The 19603-nt window shown below is 40.7% G+C and overlaps 1 protein-coding gene and 1 pseudogene across 2 annotated transcripts; both read right to left on the bottom strand.

The window, feature by feature from the left end:
* Nucleotides 1-123: 123 nt before the first annotated feature.
* p4htmb (prolyl 4-hydroxylase, transmembrane b) lies at nucleotides 124-6034 on the bottom strand. Of its 2 annotated transcripts, none has more exons than XM_055023506.1 (9): nucleotides 4913-6017; nucleotides 4748-4829; nucleotides 3576-3766; nucleotides 3393-3489; nucleotides 2753-2915; nucleotides 2486-2671; nucleotides 2190-2280; nucleotides 1923-2046; nucleotides 124-1194 (listed from the first exon to the last, which is right to left on the bottom strand). In XM_055023506.1, exons 1-9 carry the CDS (start codon nucleotides 5252-5254, stop codon nucleotides 977-979), a joined length of 1494 nt encoding a protein of 497 aa, XP_054879481.1. In that variant the 5' UTR covers nucleotides 5255-6017; the 3' UTR covers nucleotides 124-976. The 2 variants fall into 2 exon arrangements, with proteins under 2 accessions (XP_054879481.1, XP_054879487.1); XM_055023512.1 differs by having other exon boundaries at nucleotides 1137-1194; nucleotides 1858-2046; nucleotides 4913-6034.
* A 1334-nt stretch (nucleotides 6035-7368) lies between these two features.
* Nucleotides 7369-18616, bottom strand: LOC129353214 (myosin heavy chain, fast skeletal muscle-like; annotated as a pseudogene).
* Nucleotides 18617-19603: the final 987 nt, after the last annotated feature.

The following is a 19603-nucleotide window of genomic DNA, read 5'->3' as shown; positions in this document are numbered from 1 at the left end:
ACACAGTTTAAATCCTTTGCACCTCATTGTACTTTTGGTTATGTTTTTGTTTTCATTTTACTGTCATGTCAAAATGTTATTTAAGCATATTTATAGTATTGTTGGAAAAGAAGGATTCACAGGACAATTGAGTTTCATTTTATTTGGTGCAGGAACAGTGAGAGTGCATTTTCAGTAATTATTTAATAAATAAATAAAATGAACTCTGGACATCATTTTCATTCATTGTGCATTGAAGAAAACAGTAGTATTGTACTGAAGAGACATAGACAAGGCATCATGCATCACACCAAGAGGTGTGAGCTTCTTTTGGTAATGGCAGCTGTCACAATTTTCTAGTGCAAATGTTTGCTTGTAGCCACAGCAAAACCTTTTAAATTATGCATGCAGAGAGATGTGTTATTTTAAGTTCACATGTGTAACATTTAGAGGAATCTACTGGCAGAAAGGCAAGATATCACAATAATATCAGAAATACTGTGCTATTATTGAAGAAAAAAAAAAGAAATGTTTACGTAAAGATTGTTTGAGTCGCTTTTTTGCAGGTTCCTGCAGTATTTTTATAATGGATCAGACTAACCTTGGCTATGTCTATAATTTTAAAAATACTTTCTCTTTGACTGCTGATACTGACCTACAGGTCTGGAAGATGAGTTTCAAAACGGGAGAAAAAGAATCAACAGCATGCACTTGGAAACTTTGCCACCAGATGTCACTAAACCCTACACACTTTGAAACATTTAAAATTTACAATTCTTCCACAGGCTCTACTGCAACATTCCTACAGAGGGAAATAGAAATAGAATAATAAACAAAATAAACAGATTGTTGTACAAAATAATCTATTTCCCTCGGTGAACACTTTCCCTGAATAAATCTCAATGCTGCAAACTGGTCCAAAAAAAACGCTGTGCACGGGAAAGAGGAAGAGGTGGAGGATTTTGTTGTTGAACATATGAATGTATTGGTGTAGGAGCTACAAATCTTGATGGATGCTGGGATTCTGTATGTCTGCATTGGAAGTCAGATCGTCGTCGTTCTCGTCGTCTGGCAGCTGTGAAACCAACTGCTGGTAGCGAGCCTGGCGCTGGTAATCTGGATCAACATTGATCCATTTATTGGCTACCCATTTAGTGCCGCGGGTGACCACACAGCCTCCATGCAGAGAATATTCATCCTGCTCTCCTACCCAACCTGACGAGAAAACAAAAACGGAGATGTTTGATTTACATGTAGAGATGTAAAACGCTATAAAACGTCCTTTCAAGAAAAAAGATATTCCCAAAATTTTGAAAACAGTTTTAATCAGTATTTGTCTTTGCTTCATAAGTTAGTGTTACAGGGAAGTCTGGATTTAGTACAGGGATAAAAACATGTGGAATGCTATGAGACTTTAGCAAACCATCAGATATTTTCTCACTCATAGTTAACATTTAGGCGATTATAGAGAATAAACACGTAGCCATTTTGTAAAAAATAAAACAGCTAACATCTCTTGTTGGGTTTGACGTTCCAAAAATCGACAAGCAGACAAGTCATGTACAAATACGTTAATTTAGAATCTCTGTAAGAGCAGTGGTGAACAATATCCTTAAAATAATTCAAGCGGTTAAGGAAGAAAATGCAACTAGATGCACTGCAGTGAAGCCTGGGGCAAACCCTTACCTACAATATCAAATCGAAACTGTGGACGATAAAACTTTTTAGAAACATATGGAGTGAGAAAAAATGTAAATAAAATTGTGTTTAAAATGTGAAAAATGCAAGAATGACAAATCATTCAATAAACAAATATCACTATGGATTTAACATCTGATTTCAACAAGGAAAACGTAACTTTTGAAGCTAAAAACTTACATTTGAAATGAAATGGAATCTTTGCAAAAATTATTCCAAAAGAGCATGCGCTATGATTTCCGCACCTCTTCCGTCGGAGAGATAGTTGTACCAGAAAACAGCCGTTCCTTTGGTGGGCTTCACTCTGAGGTTGCTCTTGTCACAGTTTCTTCTGGTGTCCATCAGATCCACATCATTCTGTATCAGAGACTGAAACACAGGCTGGAGCTGAGTGGAACAACGTCCTTCATGCCAAGCACAACCACTCGCTGACAAACATGTGAGTTAGCACAGACGTGAGACCCATGCACTCTGTACACTTTCTCCAACTCTCTTCGGACACATTTACGCACCACTTCATCATAGGTCCTGTTGTCTGCCACAGGGAATGCGGTCTCCCCGCCCCCATCAACAGAGTTCAGGTAGAAGAGAACTGTGATGTACCTAAGTGTGCAACACAGGTTTAAATTGACACACACACGTATGGTGCGAACGAACACGCACGCATGCATGTACAAACAGTTAGCAAAACAGTAGCAGACGCACAATGTCGAGTCACCAAACGTAGCACGCCAGCTGTCGCACTGCACAGTTCAGTAACGACATCAGACAGACGAAATCCCAGCTGAACGTTCTGACAGTGCCTCACCTGCAAGAAGTCTCAAAAGGAGTGGAGGTGTTTGCTGCAAGGCGTGTGTGTGTGCATGCTGTTTCAGGGTAGACTGGCCCGCTGTCGTGGTGGGCGTGGTAGTGGCCCCCCTCCTCATATCGAACCACCTGAAGCGGCTCACTCAGGTCCACTAAAGCGGCCGGCAGCCGAGTGAGGCGAGTCACCCTTTAATGGAAGAACAGCCACCTTTAAACATATAGGAAGCAGCAACCTCTGAATCATCGTCTGCAGTTTAGACTTGCCCACCTCTCTTTGATTTCCTGGAGGACCTGATGGGCTCCTTTGCCCTGATAGAGCCAGGTGTGCCGGCTGTTCCGAACCAGCTGACTCCTCTTCACCCCTCGCTCCAGCAGGAAGCGCTGGAAGGCGTCGCTGCTCAGTAGCCGAAACTCTTCCTGGCTCAGCAAACCTATCATCATGACAACAGTAATTAACCAAAACACATTTGTACAGAAATTATAGATGAATCCACCAAACCTCCATAAGGCTTCAAACTGGAAAATCCAGATATCCACAAAGTAGCAGTTTTTGGTGCACACCAAATTAACGGTACAATACCAGTCCAAATCTGAATACAAGAACTGGCTTGAGTACAAACTTGTGTAAGTCCTAAAGCAGCTCCAGGTCTGCTTCTGATAAACCAATGCTGTTTCTACCTAATTCTATCTTTGGTGAACAAGAGACTAAAAAAAGAATTGAAAAAAATGCATTTTTCTCATCTATAATTTTCAATGATTATATTTAACTTTTCACATCCTTACAAAAAACCCTTTCAGTCTCTACCTTATTGCACTTCCTACTGTTGCTATCATGAAGAGGCCGGTTTGAAAATAATCATTTTGGGTAAAACCCAGCAGTGATGATGAAGTACTACAGAGTTTCTTACCGTCACCGTCCTTATCGGCTTTGAGCCCGTCATAAATTTCTCGCAGGTTCTCTGGAGTGAGCCAGATGCCGTCTCTCACTCTGGAATGAGTCAGTATCTTTGAGGCACAGCAGTAAAGACGGCGTGAGAGATTTCACTCTGAGAAGAAATAAATGACTTTCAAATCCACATGCTGAAGCTCACCTCATGAAGCTGCAGCTGTCCATCCTGGTTGATGTCAAGAAGGTTAAAGATCTCTTCAGGGCTCAGGTCGAGCTCTTTGGCCAGCTCCTCTTGGCCTTCTTGTACCATCAGCTGACTCTCCATCAGACCCTTCAGCTGAGCGAGCTGCATCACCACGCGGCACTCGTCCTCTGACAAAAACCCAGGGATCTCTGCATCACACAGCAACACACATAGATGTTTCTAAAATAAATTTAGGTAGGTTGACATTTTGTGTTAAGATTTTTTGCTATGATGGTGTTTTGTTGCAGTGGATTAATGCAGTGTCATTAATCCATCCAATTAAAAGTAAAAAAAATAAATAAATAAAGACTTTATAAAACAAATGTTAAAACAAGCCTAATTTATTTAAAAAGTGATATCTTTACATTTACTTCAGTAATTTTTTGGGGGAAATAAAAGTACTTTTAGGAGCAGTTTTAATTTTCATTTGTACTTCACTAATATTAGTATTGCGTCTCTCGAGTAAACTTCACTGAATCAGGAACAAAGATATTCAAACCAAAATAAAATTATACTAGGATGTTACAACATTATCATAATTAATGTGTTTTCTGTTACATTTATTGACTATTCATTCAGCACACCTAAACAATTTTGATGATTTCATGCTTCCAGCTTTGTTGAAACACTTTGTTGTGTTTTGCTTCTTGGTCCAACATGATTTTAGACAGTAAAGGCCTGGAAAAGCAACTTTGTTATATATTTCCTTGGCAGGCCTGCACTGAGCCCCGACCTTAATCAGACATGTCATCTTTAGGACAAATTAGTGCATGGACAAACATCAGGCTCGGACTGAGCCTGATGTTGGACCTTCTTGTCCAACATCAGTGTCTGACCTTATAAATGAGCTTCTGGAAGGAGGGTAAAGCATTACCACAAACAATCTCCTAAACCTTGTGGAAAGCCTTCTAAGCATTTATACATGCAAATCCACACGCTGAAGCTGGAGCTGATCCTGGACAGCTGCATTCTCACAGAACATTATTAATGTTCTGTGAGAACATTATTAATGTTCTGTGAGAATGCAAGTGATCCAATACTTTCAGCAACTGCAGGTTTGCAATAAGCAAACAAATGTTTGCTCCTATGCATGGGCATTAGAGGCTCACGTATATATTTGTTCTTCTCACCAAACAGCAGCGGTTTCAGGCTCAAAGTCTTCATCTCATGCACTCTGCCTGGCACCAGAGACACCTTCTGGACATGTCCCACCTAAAACATACATCAGCGCGATAGTTCACATGCAGCAGGTCACATAAAAACTCAAAAGAGACTCATCATCACACATCTCTCACCCGTATCCCCTCGACTCTGGTCAAGGAAACATCCCGCACAAAGTCGGGCTTCGATGGCGACGGACGTCGCGCTTCCGAGCGCTGGGGTTGGCCACCCCCGCTGGGAGCGTCGCTGCTCGAGCTGGCGTCCTCCTGCCCGCTGCTGTAGTGCACGTAAAACAGCAGCGCGATGACATTAATGATGTAGACGTGAAAAAATACCATCACGACCACGAAGTAGGAGCGGGAGCACACGCTGCTCTTGTGGCAGGGCAGACGATCACAGGGCGGCCGCAGGGGTAAGGTCGGGCTCCCGGACGGAGACGCGTCTTCAGCGTCCGTGTTCTCCTGGTTGTCCGTCATTTTTGGAATATATATAAAAAATTTTAAAAAAATCTAGGAGTTGACTGTTTCGTTGCAGCTAAAACCGCTGAGGTGTTTAAATGGCAATCTGGGAGTGGTGTTTGCGCGGAAGTAGTAGATGTACTGAGTGACATATGTGGAGTTTTCATTTGAAAAGGCGCAGAAAATCCTTTTAAACGCACCGATTAAATCAAGGCTCTTGTCCGCTTACAGGGACCGGAAAACAGAAAAAAAAAAAAAAAGAAGACAAGACGCTTCTTGATCCACTCAGTGTCTTTCGAGCAGCTGTCAAGAAGTGCGTGGTGATCTGCAGCTCCGCGGGCTCGGACAGTCTTGTTTACACTGCAGTCAGCAGCGCACTGCGCATCCCAAGCTACAGTGGATAACACCTCACCTCCTCCTGCTCACATCAGCACCATCAGAGAACGGCCGAACAATATATCTACACACATATATAGGCTTTATATAAAACTATAAGCAAGAAATCTCTGAAAGCGAGGAAACAGTCTGCGCTTCAACTGATTGATAACGGCACCGATCAGCTCCCGCTGTGGACAGCAGCATCTTCCGTCCAATGCTGACCTCTGGCGACCTAAACTGACAGCAGCATGTTCCCGTCACTCACTTCACCACGTTTTCAAAGTATGCATCTACCATAAACTTCAGTAGCTTCTGTTGGGACTGTGGGAAGTATTGTGGGTGAATTTTTCTTTTCAAAAGGGATTATTTTATTTTATTTTTATGGATCTTAAATATCATATGCATATATGCTGCTCTCTGTGACATGATGTGTTGTGGTCACATATATTTGTCAATTCCTTACCGAGTGCAGGAGGCACCGTTTTTGATTGCGTAGACGCAACGGCCGTCTTCTGGGGTGATCTCTGTAGGAGCAGCACCTTACAGCTAAGAGGAAGTGATTAGATAATCAGGGAGGCCAGCTCTGTCCTAGGATGACCCCTCGGCCCAGTGCAGGGGCTGGGAGTCGGAAGAACTCACTGACTGTTAAATATAGTCTTGCACCCCATGCATGAAGCTGTTGCTGAACTGGAGAGATCCTTTAGTGAGGAGGAGTGTTATTGATGGTAATCTTAGGATCTACAACCATCACTGCTCACTACAGACTCAATCAGTGTTTATGTCCCTGGTGTTTTTTGCACATCCCAGATGTATTTGCACCGTATATTTCATTTATTGTAAATAGTTTGTTGAAGCTTTCAATGCAAAAATTAACACTGTCTATAAATGTTTTAAGTAACCCTTCTCTTTTTAATTTGTCTTTGGACCTGGATACATTTAATATCTAAATTGTAATTTTATATATATTGTAAATTTGACTTTATTGTACAGACTCCTATCGTTTTTTTCAGTTTTCCTATTTCTTGCTGCTGGTACACCTGAATTCCCCCACGGTGGGACAAAAGCACTACCTTCACTGCCTTTGGTTAATATTTGCCAAGTGACACCATATTGTCCACACAGGACCACTAGAGGGAGCCCGTGTACCACAGCTTAAACAAAAATGGTTCTAAACATCTTGACCAAAAAATGTTGTGCTTACTTTTTGTGTCCTTGAATTCACATTTTTATTTTTGATAATTCCAATGGTGACAATAATGTTGTCACTCACAGACAGAATTAAGAAATTATAGCAGCAAAAATGAATAGCATGGATGGTTTTGAATGATTTGTAGTTGTAATGATCAGTTTGTTCATAGTCTAGTGAGTTTTGCATTCAGAGAAACCCAAATACATAGTGATTCTGTATAACCTTGTTTAGCGAGCACAGTAAATCTGCTTATGAATATTTTCATTATTTGTATTTGCAAAATTTTCTATTCAAAGATGTTTGGAAACAAAAAATAACCTAATTTTCTGATGTTAGCTCACTGGCTTATTTTACAGTTATTTGACACTGATTGAATAAGTTAGTCCTTTAGGACAGTAGTTGCTCTAAGTGTGCTAAACTTGGGTATCCCTTTCAAATGATCCCCATTGGTTCTTTCATTACCTGTTAGCATATGCTAATGCAAATGCAGATGTTTTTGATGCGCTTTATATATTTTGAAGTTTCTGTGTTTCAGTGAGGCATAGAAAGACAGAAAACAAATGTATCAAACTGTGCTACTTTTATTGATTTGACCAAATTAATGCATGCTTGACATACTAAAGTCAGTGTGCAGCAAGTTACTCATATTGTATGATTCCTTGATACCACATTTTGGAGGCATGTTTTCTTCATCACTCCTCTGAGTCTTTGGCCTGAAATGGCAGGATAACAGGGATACTTTTCAGTACCGAGTCATCAGTTTTAAAGTCAAAAAGGTACATACGTGAGAGTTATGCTAGAAATTTTCTTTTGTACCTTGCCAATTTCCCGACTCTTGGCCCTCAGCTTGTTGACCTGGGACTCTGCGATGTCAGCACGCTCCTGAGCCTCCTCCATCTCATGCTGCACCTTCCTGTATCTGGTCAGATGAGCGTTGGCCTGCTCCTCCTGTTCAACAAGGCGTCATAAAGTCAACTTCTCTATGCTTAAATAGATATTAAAACAAAATAAGTTTAATTTACTTACAGCCTCCTCAGCCTGTCGCTTGTAGGATTTCACTTTCAGCTGCAGTTTGTCCACCAGATCTTGCAGTCGAGCAACATTCTTCTTGTCCTCCTCTGTCTGCAGTGCAAAATCAAACGTTTCTCAAACACTTTAATAATTAAAAGAGTTTGTGTGTTATATTTGTGGTGGTCACAGTCACTAACCTGATAGGTCAGCTCCTTCACTCTTCTTTCATACTTTCGTACTCCCTTGATAGCATCTGCACTGCGTCTCACTTCAGCATCAACCTCACCCTCCAATTCACGAACCTTAATGAGATCAAAGTAAAATGATAGTAAAAACATAAATACATTGTTGTAACTGGAAAAAGAAAAGAATGTTTCCCTTTCACATACCCTGGCCTCCAGTTTCTGGAGCTGCTTCTTGCCTCCCTTCATGGCCAGATTTTCAGCTTCATCCAGACGGTGCTGCAGGTCCTTCACTGTGACCTCCAGGTTCTTCTTCATCCTCTCCAAATGAGCACTGGTGTCCTGCTCCTTCTTCAGCTCCTCTGCCATCATGGCAGCCTGAAATTTTCAGGAGTCAGCTTTGTTGAAATGTTCATGGTCTTTTATGGAAACCTGACTTTCACATAGACAAAAATCAGCAGGACTCACATCAGTGATGGCCTTCTTTGCCTTTTCTTCAGCATTTCTTGCCTCCTGAACGGCATCTTCCACCTCACCTTGGACCTGAATGAAGTCAGCCTCCAGCTTCTTCTTGGTGTTGAGGAGGCTGGTATTCTAAACAGTCAATAGTTAAAGTGATATTCAATAATTGTATGTTTGGTAACTTGAATGTGCTGATTTGATTATCAAATACCTGAGAGTGCAGCAGTGTAACACGCTCACTTGCATCCACCAGCTCCTGTTCAGCCACTTTGCGGCTTCTCTCTGTTTGCTCCAGAGCAGCTCTGAGCTCCTCGATCTCAGCCACCATCAGGTTGTTTCTGCGCTCCACCATCGCCACCTGCTCCTTCATGTCATCCTGGCCTCTCAGAGCCTCGTCAAGGTGCAGTTGCGCATCCTTAAAAATGATTAAAACAAATAATCAATGTAATCTGATTAATATTTGGCAAGAACTTCTTTACTCGATGAAGTTCAAATACCTTAAGCTGTCCCTGAACGTTTCTCAGCTGCTTCTGGGCTTCTGCCGCCTGCCGGTTGGCGTGGCTCAGTTGTATCTCCATCTCATTGAGGTCTCCCTCCATCTTCTTCTTGATTCTCAGGGCGTCGTTCCTGCTCCTGACCTCAGCATCCAGAGTACTCTGCATGGACTCCATCACCCTCTGGCTGTTCCTCTTGATCTGCTCGATCTCTTCATCCTTTTCTGCAAGTTTTCTGTCGATTTCACTCTTGACTTGGGTGAGCTCCAGCTGGACACGGAGAATCTTGGACTCCTCGTGTTCCAGGGTGGCCTAAGAAAAGAAATTAGCCTGTTAGTAACTACGAGCTCCAATTAATATTAATTAACAGTGTCTTTTGAAATTAGTTTGGTGAAACCAATACCTCTGCCTCTTCAAGAGAAGTTTGAAGTTCAGTCTTCTCTGTCTCTACAACCTTTTTTGATTTCTCTAGTTCATGAATGGTTTTTCCGGTTTCACTGATTTGCTCAGTCAGATCAGAAATTTCCTCTGCAAAAAAAAAAGTAATAAAAATAAATAAATAAATAAATAAAACAATAATTATCAAAATAATTTTTGCTGAACAATATACATATTGAGGGCATGGTACTTTCTGCGGTTTGCTAAACAATGGTTTACAATATTACACAAGTTTAAAAATAGAGTCAAATGTATGGAACAATGAATGAATGTATTCAGATACTATTCACCTTGTAATCTGTATCATTTTATCGATGATAAGCACTGTCACTAGTTTTATTACTTGACTGAAAATGTAAAGTTGCTCTTACGCTGCAGGTTCTTGTTCTCCCTCTTCAGAGTCTCCAGATGATCCAGAGCTTCTTCATAAGAGTTTTTCATTTTGAACAGCTCAGTACTCATCGAGCGAGCCTCTTTCTGAGCTCCTTCCAGCTCAGCCTGGCTCTCCTCATACTTCTGCTTCCACTCTGCAAGAACCTGAAGGAATGACAAACTATGTTTTTCTCCCTTCCTTTTTGCATTACTTACTCTTGATGAAGCAAAAGATTTTGTACCTTGTCAAAGTTCCTCTGCTTCTTGTCAAGATTTGCAGCCAGAGCATTAGCTCTCTCCACATCGATCATCAGATCCTCCACCTCACCCTGCAGCCTCTGCTTGGTCTTTTCCAGAGACGCACATTTTGCATTCACAGCCTCAATGGACTCTTCTGCATCCTGAAGACGCTGAGCGAGCTTCTTTCTGCAGAGAGAATGTTTGATTCAAAAATCCTGAAATTTCAAATAATCGTAAGAGTAAAAGTTAGACTTACTTGGCTTCTTCCAGCTCCTCTGTGCGCTGAATGGCATCAGTCTCATACTTGGTTCTCCACTGAGCCACCTCGCTGTTAGCCTTGGACATAGCGCGCTGCAGCTCAGCTTTGGCCTCCTGCTCCTCTTCATACTGCTCTCTGAGCAGATCACAGTCATGACGAGACGACTGCACTGCATGAGCAAGAGCATTCTTGGCCTTAAAAGAGTGAGAAGTGTTAGTGTTCATCTGTTAATTAGTTAAAAAATTGCAGTTCGACTGTGCATACTTTAACTTCTTCTTCAATACGCCTCTTAAATTCTTCAATCTGCTGAGTGAAAGCCTGCTTGCTCCTCGTCAGCTGAGAGATCAAGGCATCTTTCTCCTCCAGCTGGCGACTGATTTCACCTAATTAACCAAAACAAACTGACACGTCACCAAAAATATCTGTTGTGCGAAAGTTGCAAATATCAAAATATTGGTCAAAGGTTTTACCATTCTCTGTTTGCAGTCTTGCCCTCTGTAAGCCGATGTCATTTAGTTGTCGCACATTTTCTTCATTCTTTGTTTTCATCTCACTCAGCTGATCCTCAAGACTGCGACACATTTTCTCAAGGTTCGCCTTAATTAGAAAAAGGTGCATTGATTCAAAGTGCATCTTTATAAGTAGAGTTTCTCAGTTCTACTTTAACCAACCTTTGCTTTTGCAATGGACTCCATGTTGCTTGAGAGGTCATCAATCTCCATCTTGTATTCACTTTTCTCTTTCTCCAGCTTCTGTTTGACTCTCTGCAGGTTATCGATCTGCTCTCCCAGCTCCGCCACGCTGTCGGCCTGCTTCTTACGGAGAGACGCGGCCGTGGCCTCGTGCTGCAGGGTGGCCTCTTCAAGGTCACGGCGCAGCTTCTGAAACTCAGCCTCGCGCTTCTTGTTCATCTCGATCTGAACAGCAGTGGCTCCTCCAGCTTCCTCCAGCCTCTCGCTGATCTCCTCAAGTTCCCTGGATAGATCGGCCCTCTGCTTCTCCACTTTGGCTCGAGCTGCTCGCTCAGCCTCAATCTCCTCTTCTAGCTCCTCAATTCGGGCCTTGCAGATTTTCCAAGAAACACAAACGCGTTACTTAGGGCTGAGTGTAATAAACAAGAAATGCATTCAATAAAGCTAATTTAAAAAAGACAAAAATTTTAAAGCAACCTGAAGTTCTTTTATCTTCTTCTGAAGCTGAACACCAAGCACTTGCTCATCCTCAATTTTGCTGAGAAGTTGACTTGTTTCAAAGTCTTTCCTACAAAAAGACAAAAATACAAACAATATAGACCTATAATATTTTGGGGGTTTTATGTTGAAAAGTTATTAATTGTTTTGTATTAAGCAATGTGTTACTCTAAGGTAGAGTTTTAAATTTATACAACTTTTGATAGCATCAGTTGTTTTGCAACTGAGGGAAAGTTTTGATTCTTCAGGTTGTTCGGTTCAGTGTTTTTTGATAGTCTTTGTAGTACACAAAGTATTAAACCAAATGTTAACTGATTTCAGATTTACTGACTTCTTTATCTTCTCTTCAGACTGCTGCTTGTCATTCTCCAGATCCATTATGGTTTCCTGAGCCAGTTTGAGATCTCCTTCCAGTTTCCTCTTTGCTCGCTCCAGATCCATACGGAGTTTCTTTTCCTGCTCCAGGGAACCTTCAAGCTGGTGCAAAGAGAGAATCATAAGTCAGTGATTACATGTATTTAAAAAAACAGAACTGTTGGTGACTGAAATAAAACACTGATGCTTACATCATCCACTTGTTGCTCCAGCTTTGTCTTGGCTTTGGTCAGAGTGTTGACTTTGTCTTCCTCTGCCTGCAGATCATCCAGGGTCTGCTGATGGGCCTCTTGGAGGGCCTTTTTCTCCTTTGTCAGCTTAGCAATGGTCTCATCTTGAGAAGCCATTTCCTCAACCAGATTTTTGACCTGCATTGACAAATGAATTGCTTTAGCCATTTGGTCAAATTGCATTTAACAGGAATGTGATTCAAAAGCTCAAACCTTGTTTTCAGTGGCATGTTTCTCTTTTTCCACTTTTGGCCAGAGTCAGCTCAAGTCATCGATGTCCTTCTTCAACTCAGAGCATTTCGTCTCGAGTTTTCTCTTCTTTGCTGTCAGCTCAGCATTGATCTCTTCTTCATCCTCCAGTCTCTCAGCCGTCTCTTTGAGTTTGGCTTCAAGCTGGATTTTTGCTTTAATTAGTTGCTCGCATCTTTCCTCTGCATCAGCCAGATTTTCACCCTCCTAGATTTGCAGAAGAAATAAGAGTGTGGTCAAAAATAGTAATATTTGTATCTTATGAAATAAGATTTCTGTGCTCATAAACATACCGACTGAATCTGCAGCTGCAGGTCATTCTTCTCTTGAAGAAGAGAAACCATCTTCTCCTCCAGTTCTTTCTTCTTAGCTAAAGCCTTTGCCAGGTCCTCTTTGGTCTTGGCAAAGTCTTCTTTCATTTGGGCCATCTCTTTCTCCGTCTCTGCACTCTTCAGCAGAGGTTTGATCTTGAAGTACAGCTTCATCCATGGCCAAGTCTTGACGTTCATGAATGCGCGGATGTTGTACTGGATGGTGTAAATGGCTTCCCTGGAAATGTTGAAATATTGATTCAAACAGATTTGCTGAGGGAGCCCGATACTTGCAGGTTGCCTCTTATGTTTAAGGCAATGTGGATAAATTACCTGCGTTCAATCATTTTGACAAACTCTCGTCTCATGAGGAAGCCTCTGCAGAGAGCCTGAGTCATTGTGACCAAGATTGCAAGTTTTTCGTCTCTCATCTCCTCCAAGAGACCAAGCAGACCAGCCTTGAAGAACACCTGAAATGACATTAACACATTAAAATCCCAGAAAAGCAACACGACTTCCTTCTTTCGCCAATGCTTAAAACAATTGTAATTTTTTTCTGACAGAACACTAACTCACAGCTGTCAGTTGCGCTAGACTTATCTGAATTAGATAATATAACAGTTGTTTTCCAATTAATTGGAGTAGTTGTTGTGAATTGACCAATTAGACATAAGTTCAGTTGAATGCAAGTTTACCTTAGTGTGTCCAAACTTGTACTGAGTGTGATCAACATCAATAGAGCCCAAGAGTTTCTCAGAGGCCTTCTTGTTGTCAATGAACTGTCCCTCAGGGATGACACTGGCATTCAACACTTTGTATCTGACAGAAGGTAGAAATATTTGTTGAATTATTCATCTGTAAATGATGCAATGAATTTGTAAATTCAATATTCACCTCTGCTTGAAGTCACCATAGAGGATCCTGCTGGGGAAACCTTTCCTGCAGATCCTGATACCCTCCAGCACACCGTTACACCTCAGCTGGTGGATGACCAGATGGTTCTCCATCAGACCTGAAATACACATGAAATTAGTCTTCTCTGTTTCACATGCTTGGATTGTTTAAAACTCCAAATAGAGATTGAGCTCACCAGGAGTCTTTGATTCATTTGGAATCAAGCAGCGCACAAAATGTGGATGAGTGCTCCTCAAGTTGGTCATCAGCTTGCCCAGATTCTCCTGAAAAGTTGGAAATTGAAATGTACATATTTTGAACTGATCTGTTTCATTGCTTATCAACGTTTTAATTGCAAGTCATAGTAACATTTCGTAATAAATCTTACCCTGAACAAAGCTGACACAGTCTGAAACGACCCACCCTTCTTCTTGCCACCTTTTTTTCCACCACCCTCAGCTGTAACATATAAAATGTAAAGTAGGTTTAATATGGTGAAATTAGATGGTTACTTATACTTCATAAAACTATCATATGTAATTACTTTAAAAACAACAAACTCAAAAGTTATCCAAGAATATATCTCTTACCCTCTCCCGCTGCATGAGATGCATAGAGGTGAGCCAGCAACTTCGTCGAAGACTTCTGGTAAAGCTGGACCACCGTGTCATTCAGAGGATCCTTGTTCTTTTCCAGCCAGCCAACAACATTGTAGTCCACAGTGCCAGCATAGTGCACCAGAGAGAAATGAGCCTCAGCTTTGCCTTTGACCGGTTTGGGCTTCTGGAAGGGAGCACTTTTTCCCAGATGTTGGTCATACAGTTTGCTCTTGAAGGTCATGTCTGTTGCCTTGGGGACAATACACTCCTCTTCAAGCATGGAGAAGATGCCAAGAGGCTGTCAGGACGGAAACATGCAAATAAAATCGAGATATCTTGAGCATCAAAATGATTCTCTGTGTCGGTCAGTATGTGTCTGAGCTTGTTGCTGACCTTCTCAATGAGCTCAATGCATGCAGCCAAGTCCATGCCAAAGTCAATGAACTCCCATTCAATTCCCTCCTTCTTGTACTCTTCTTGCTCCAGGACGAACATGTGATGGTTGAAGAACTGTTGCAGTTTTTCATTGGTGAAGTTGATGCACAGCTGTTCCAAGCTGTTGAACTGTTGGAAGACAGACTCTGTTAGATATTTACTGTGCTGGTTCACTGACTTAAAGGTTAATCCCAACATTACTGACATCAAAGATTTCAAAACCAGCGATGTCCAAGACACCGATAAAGTAGCTCCTTGGCTGCTTGGTGTCCAACATCTCGTTGATTCTGACGACCATCCACAAGAACATCTTCTCATAGACAGACTTGCAGAGCACTCACTGCATTGTTGACCTGAATTTAGGCATAATATGCATCACATTAAGTTAGACGTTGACTTGAAATCAACGTATACAGACTAAAATAAACATCAAATTTTGGCAATCATTAATTTGTAGATTGTCTGAATTGATCACCTGGGGAACAGTTTGACCTTTGGTCACAAAACTCATTCCCGACCTTCACTCGGGGGTAACACAAAGCTTTGAGCAAATCAGCAGAGTTCAGACCCATGAGGTAGGCGATTTTATCGGCCACTGAAAGAAAAGAAAATACTCAGACGTTCTTCAAGACGAAATCTGGAAGACATTGAAACTTCATTTTGTTTTATACCCTCAGTGCCATCAGGTTCAGCCTGCTCTTCCCGCTGCTTTTGCTTGAACTTCATGTTTCCATGATGCATCACAGCTCCTGTCAGCTTGTAAATGCTGTTCTTTTCCTCTGGAGTGAAACCCAGGATGTCGATGGCAGTCTGTCAAAAATTAGGTGAAAAAGAAGTTTGTAGCACTGAGTATAATGTTAAAGACTATATTGGCCACACAGAAAGGCGATTAGGTAACTTTAGATCTTGAATATTAAGAACCCATTGACAGCCTGTCAAAACAGAGAGAGACATTGTCTATTTCTGTTTATAGGGTTTAGCAAAACAGTTCCAGATCATTTGTTGTTTAGAAGAAAATATGACAAGTCTTTGCCATATCACCTAACCCTATAGACTATAATGAAATATATTTGAAAATGTCTTACATCAGTGGCAATGAATTCTTCAATGTCATCGATACTCTTCACACTGATTTCACCCTGACTGATCATGGGATAGTCGTAGGGATTTGTGGTAATCAGGAGAGCCTCTAAAGGAAAAACAAAGTAAATCTCCGTAAATATCAATAAACTAATTCAGAAAATTATTCTATATATGTAGCCTTTGGTAAGACGTTGTTAACTTGTGGAATCACTGCAGTATTCATTTGTTTCTCACCTATTAGCTCGGGTTTGTGGCCTGTTGTGAGCTGATAGAAGATGTGGTAGCTCCTCTCAGCAGACAGCTGGAATGTCACTCGAGATTTTTCCAGCAGATCTGTGTAGATTCACTAATCTATTTTAAAAAAATGTCTTTTCAACTGTAAATATAAATGTGTAACGACTTAAATAGAAAGTTTTACATGTTTCAATATCAGCTGAAGCCAGCTTTCCAGTTGACCCAAAGTGGATTCTGATGAATTTTCCCTGTGTGGAAACAGGAAAGTGTTTTATTTGAATTGCTGACATTGATGCTTTCACCAAAGTAACAAGACACAGTTTCCAGTTGAACTCACAAAACGGGAAGAGTTGTCGTTCCTCACAGTCTTGGCATTTCCATAAGCCTCCAACAGTGGATTGGCTGCAATGATCTGATCTTCCAGTGAACCCTGGAGGTGACATTCATCTCATTAGTTGAACAGCTGCAGTTTGTGTGTTTGTATCATTTCATTGTTTTGCAATGTCACTGACCTGCATTTTTCCAGGAACTGGTTCAGATTTCTTTCCACCAGCTACTGCGATTGTCGCAAAGTACTGGATGACACGTTTGGTGTTCACAGTCTTTCCTGCACCAGATTCTCCACTGGTTTGAAGATGCACATTTTAATTAGAAGAATAGTGATGCAATTAATAATGAAAATACCTCTAAATATTTGGCACTTACGTAATCAGGATAGACTGGTTTTCTCTGTCTGTAAGATGGAAAATGATGCACAAATGTCAGATGTGGATGTTTGAGGTGAAACTTCTGTATTTTTATGCATTGATTATAGAAAGTGTGGTACCTTGGAGCATGAACTGATAGGCGTTATCAGAGATGGAGAAGATGTGGGGAGGAGCCTCAATTCTCTTCTTCCCCCTGTATCCTGCAACAACTACTGCATCGTACACTGGCAGCCACTTATAGGGGTTCACAGTGACGCAGAACAACCCAGAGTAGGTCTGCAGGGTCACAGAGGATCATTCATGATGCATGTTTTCTTGCAGTCATCATTTGTTTCCACATTATATATTTAGGAAAACTTACATAGATCATCCATGCTGCATATCGCTCTTTGAGGTTATACAGCACAGCGGGTTCGTTGAGGTGGGTCATCATGGCCATGTCCTCAATCTTGTCAAACTTTGGAGGGTTCATGGGGAAGATTTCGTCTTCCTTCACGGTGATACTCTGGTGTAGTATTCAACAAACACAAGCATTGGCAAGATAGCTATGTTTACTGAGCTCTAATAAGTTTTTGGCATGTACTGTATTAAGCATTAACCTTAATGACAATCTACAATGAGCATCATGGAAAATACCAAGTCTCTTTTTCCTTCAGGACTCCATCAGAGACAAGCAAACAGTGTTGTTCTTGTGAAAAGTGACAATATTACCACAAAAAGGTGTGTTTGTTAAACCAAGTCATTGTTTGGTAGGCCAGAACAGTTTGAGGTTCTTAACTTATGTATTTTCATATTGCATGTCCAGTGAGGCAGAATCAGAAAATGACTGACTGGTCACTCTATATTTAAATATAATTGTTTTTCTGTGATTACCCCTTTCTGTATTTCAACATAGTAAAATATATCTTTATTTAATGATCAACTCTTTGACATCAACCCACCATGAAATCTTGTTTTACTTCATAAAGAGTTTGGGGAGTATTATACTTACTAATTTCAAACTTTACGAAGAAGTTTCACATTTGATTAAAGATTAAACATTTATTTTCTTACCCTTCTTTATCACTTGCAGTGTAACGACTATATTTAGTAAATAATTGGTCCTTTTTCTGCCACCTTCATCAAACTCTTGAGTTTAATCTGAGGATCTAACAAAGAGGTATTTGGACACTAAGACAGACAATAGCTCTGAGCTATTTAAAGCTTGACCCAGGGTGTGCATACACGACTCTTAAAATCTGAAAAGAAAATCTTAGTCAGATGATCAACAAATTCAGAAAAATATTTTTTTTTCACTCAAGTTCAAACAAATTCTTTCAGAGATAAAAAAAAAAAAAATAAATCAGATAAGTGGATGGAAAGAAAAGTGGAGGAGTTTTATCTCCAGTGCTGCATCCTCACCTTCCCAGTAAGAGTCTCCACAGTGGCTTTGCCGCCTTCTCTCTTCACCAGTTTCCCCTTTAAGTACATCTCAGAGGGCTCAGACACAAAATATGCTGATTTAGCATCAAAGGGAGTGTTCTGAGCTTCAAGACGCTCTTTTTCTGGCTTGCGGAGGTATATGGCCGCCGGGCCAAAACACTCCATCTCCGCATCCCCACTCATGGTTCCGCTGGAAAAAACACATATTCCCAAAACATGTTCAAGAAAATACATTTAATAAAAATGTACTTACTTCCCCCAAAATGAAGACATATATGCGTACATATTAAACTTTGACATTTCATCTCACCATAATTAAAAATTTAAGGGTCACACAAGTGGTCAAAATGTGTAAATCTTTGCTTCATACCTTGTAGCACAACAGTTGAGCAGAAAGTATTGTAGCAGATGTTAAACAGAAGTCTGAAAACAAGACAGATGAATTACATTTATTGGTGCTACTTGTTGAATTTGTAGAACTTACTTTTAAAATAAGAAGCGCTGAAAAATTGGTTGAACAAATTTTAATTGACCAAATCTTGTATATAAATTGTATCATTTTCTGAATCAGATTAGGATGTAATAAAATCTTTAGTAACTTACCTTTGCTAAGAGGCTCTCCAGGGTGCTGTTTGCTGCTCCTTTTATATTGTCTGATGGGAGCCTGTCACATGTTTGTTGCTGTATTTGGTCAAGTCGCCTGTCGTTACACTTTTGAAGAAGTGCCTGTCTCTATTGTGCCAAAAGGGTTAGTGGTTGTTGCATGCCATTCATCCCAGACACTAGATAGATCTCCATAAACACCCCAATAAATTAAAGATTACATTTTGTTTTTGCATGTGGGATTTCTTAGAAATCCCTATAAGTCACACATCTGATTGAAGTTGTTTTGTTTCCTCGGACTCTTATCAAGAAATGCAGTGAGAAAAAAAAAATTTAAATCACTGTGCTTATATAGGTTGTAAATCATGCAGTGTGCAAGTTTACACTTTCTTTGTCATACCACGTATATGAATAAACTTGATGTTGGTTACATTCATGTGAAGTTGAGTCAGAAGTTGCAGGAATACCAAAGGTGTGACTAAGGTGTGACTGAAGCATCTTTTCAATGCCCTCTGGCACAAAAGCTGCCCTCTGCTATTTTTCTGTAAGGCTTTAAAAAGTCATCAATATCAAGTTTCAGAGTCCTTACAGGTCAGAAATGATTAAAAAATAAAATGAGTGCCACTGGGCTTGGAAGAAAAGTAGGGATTGCCAAAGGGATTACTTTACACAACAGTGCCAACAGCTGCTCTTATTCTTCTTCTCAAGGGATACACAAGGGAGGCTGAGACAATCGCTAAATGTAGAGCAGGAGAGGGATGGGTTGCTGCTCTTCTGTCTTGCAGTTTTATAAATGACCCCACAATGACAGATGTTTGTGTCAAAACATGCTGAAAGCATTAATCTCTATTGTTTGTTTGCTTGACGAAGAATCTGCTAAAAACCAACTTTTGTTTGCCATAGACTTCCGACACAGGTGGCAAGTTTTGTAACTGTGGGTTAAGGAGCTTGTAGCCACTGTTTGCCTGGAAAGATGATCAAGTTACATTGCTAAAATGATAAGAAATTCT

The sequence above is a fragment of the Poeciliopsis prolifica genome, unplaced genomic scaffold, assembly GCF_027474105.1.
Source record: "Poeciliopsis prolifica strain line A6 unplaced genomic scaffold, Auburn_PproV2 SCAFFOLD003, whole genome shotgun sequence".
In the NCBI taxonomy this organism is placed as follows: Eukaryota; Metazoa; Chordata; class Actinopteri; order Cyprinodontiformes; family Poeciliidae; genus Poeciliopsis; species Poeciliopsis prolifica.
This window is presented reverse-complemented; position numbering and strand designations above follow the sequence as displayed.

Bases quoted from the DNA above. Each gene is read 5' to 3' on its own strand.
- p4htmb (XM_055023506.1), bottom strand. From the start codon at position 5,254: ATGACGGACAACCAGGAGAACACGGACGCTGAAGACGCGTCTCCGTCC. The intron at 4,830-4,912 runs GTGAGAGATGTG...TGTATGTTTTAG, and splicing joins CCAGAGTCGAGGGGATACGG to GTGGGACATGTCCAGAAGGT. The intron at 3,490-3,575 runs GTGAGCTTCAGC...TGTGCCTCAAAG, and splicing joins GACAGCTGCAGCTTCATGAG to ATACTGACTCATTCCAGAGT.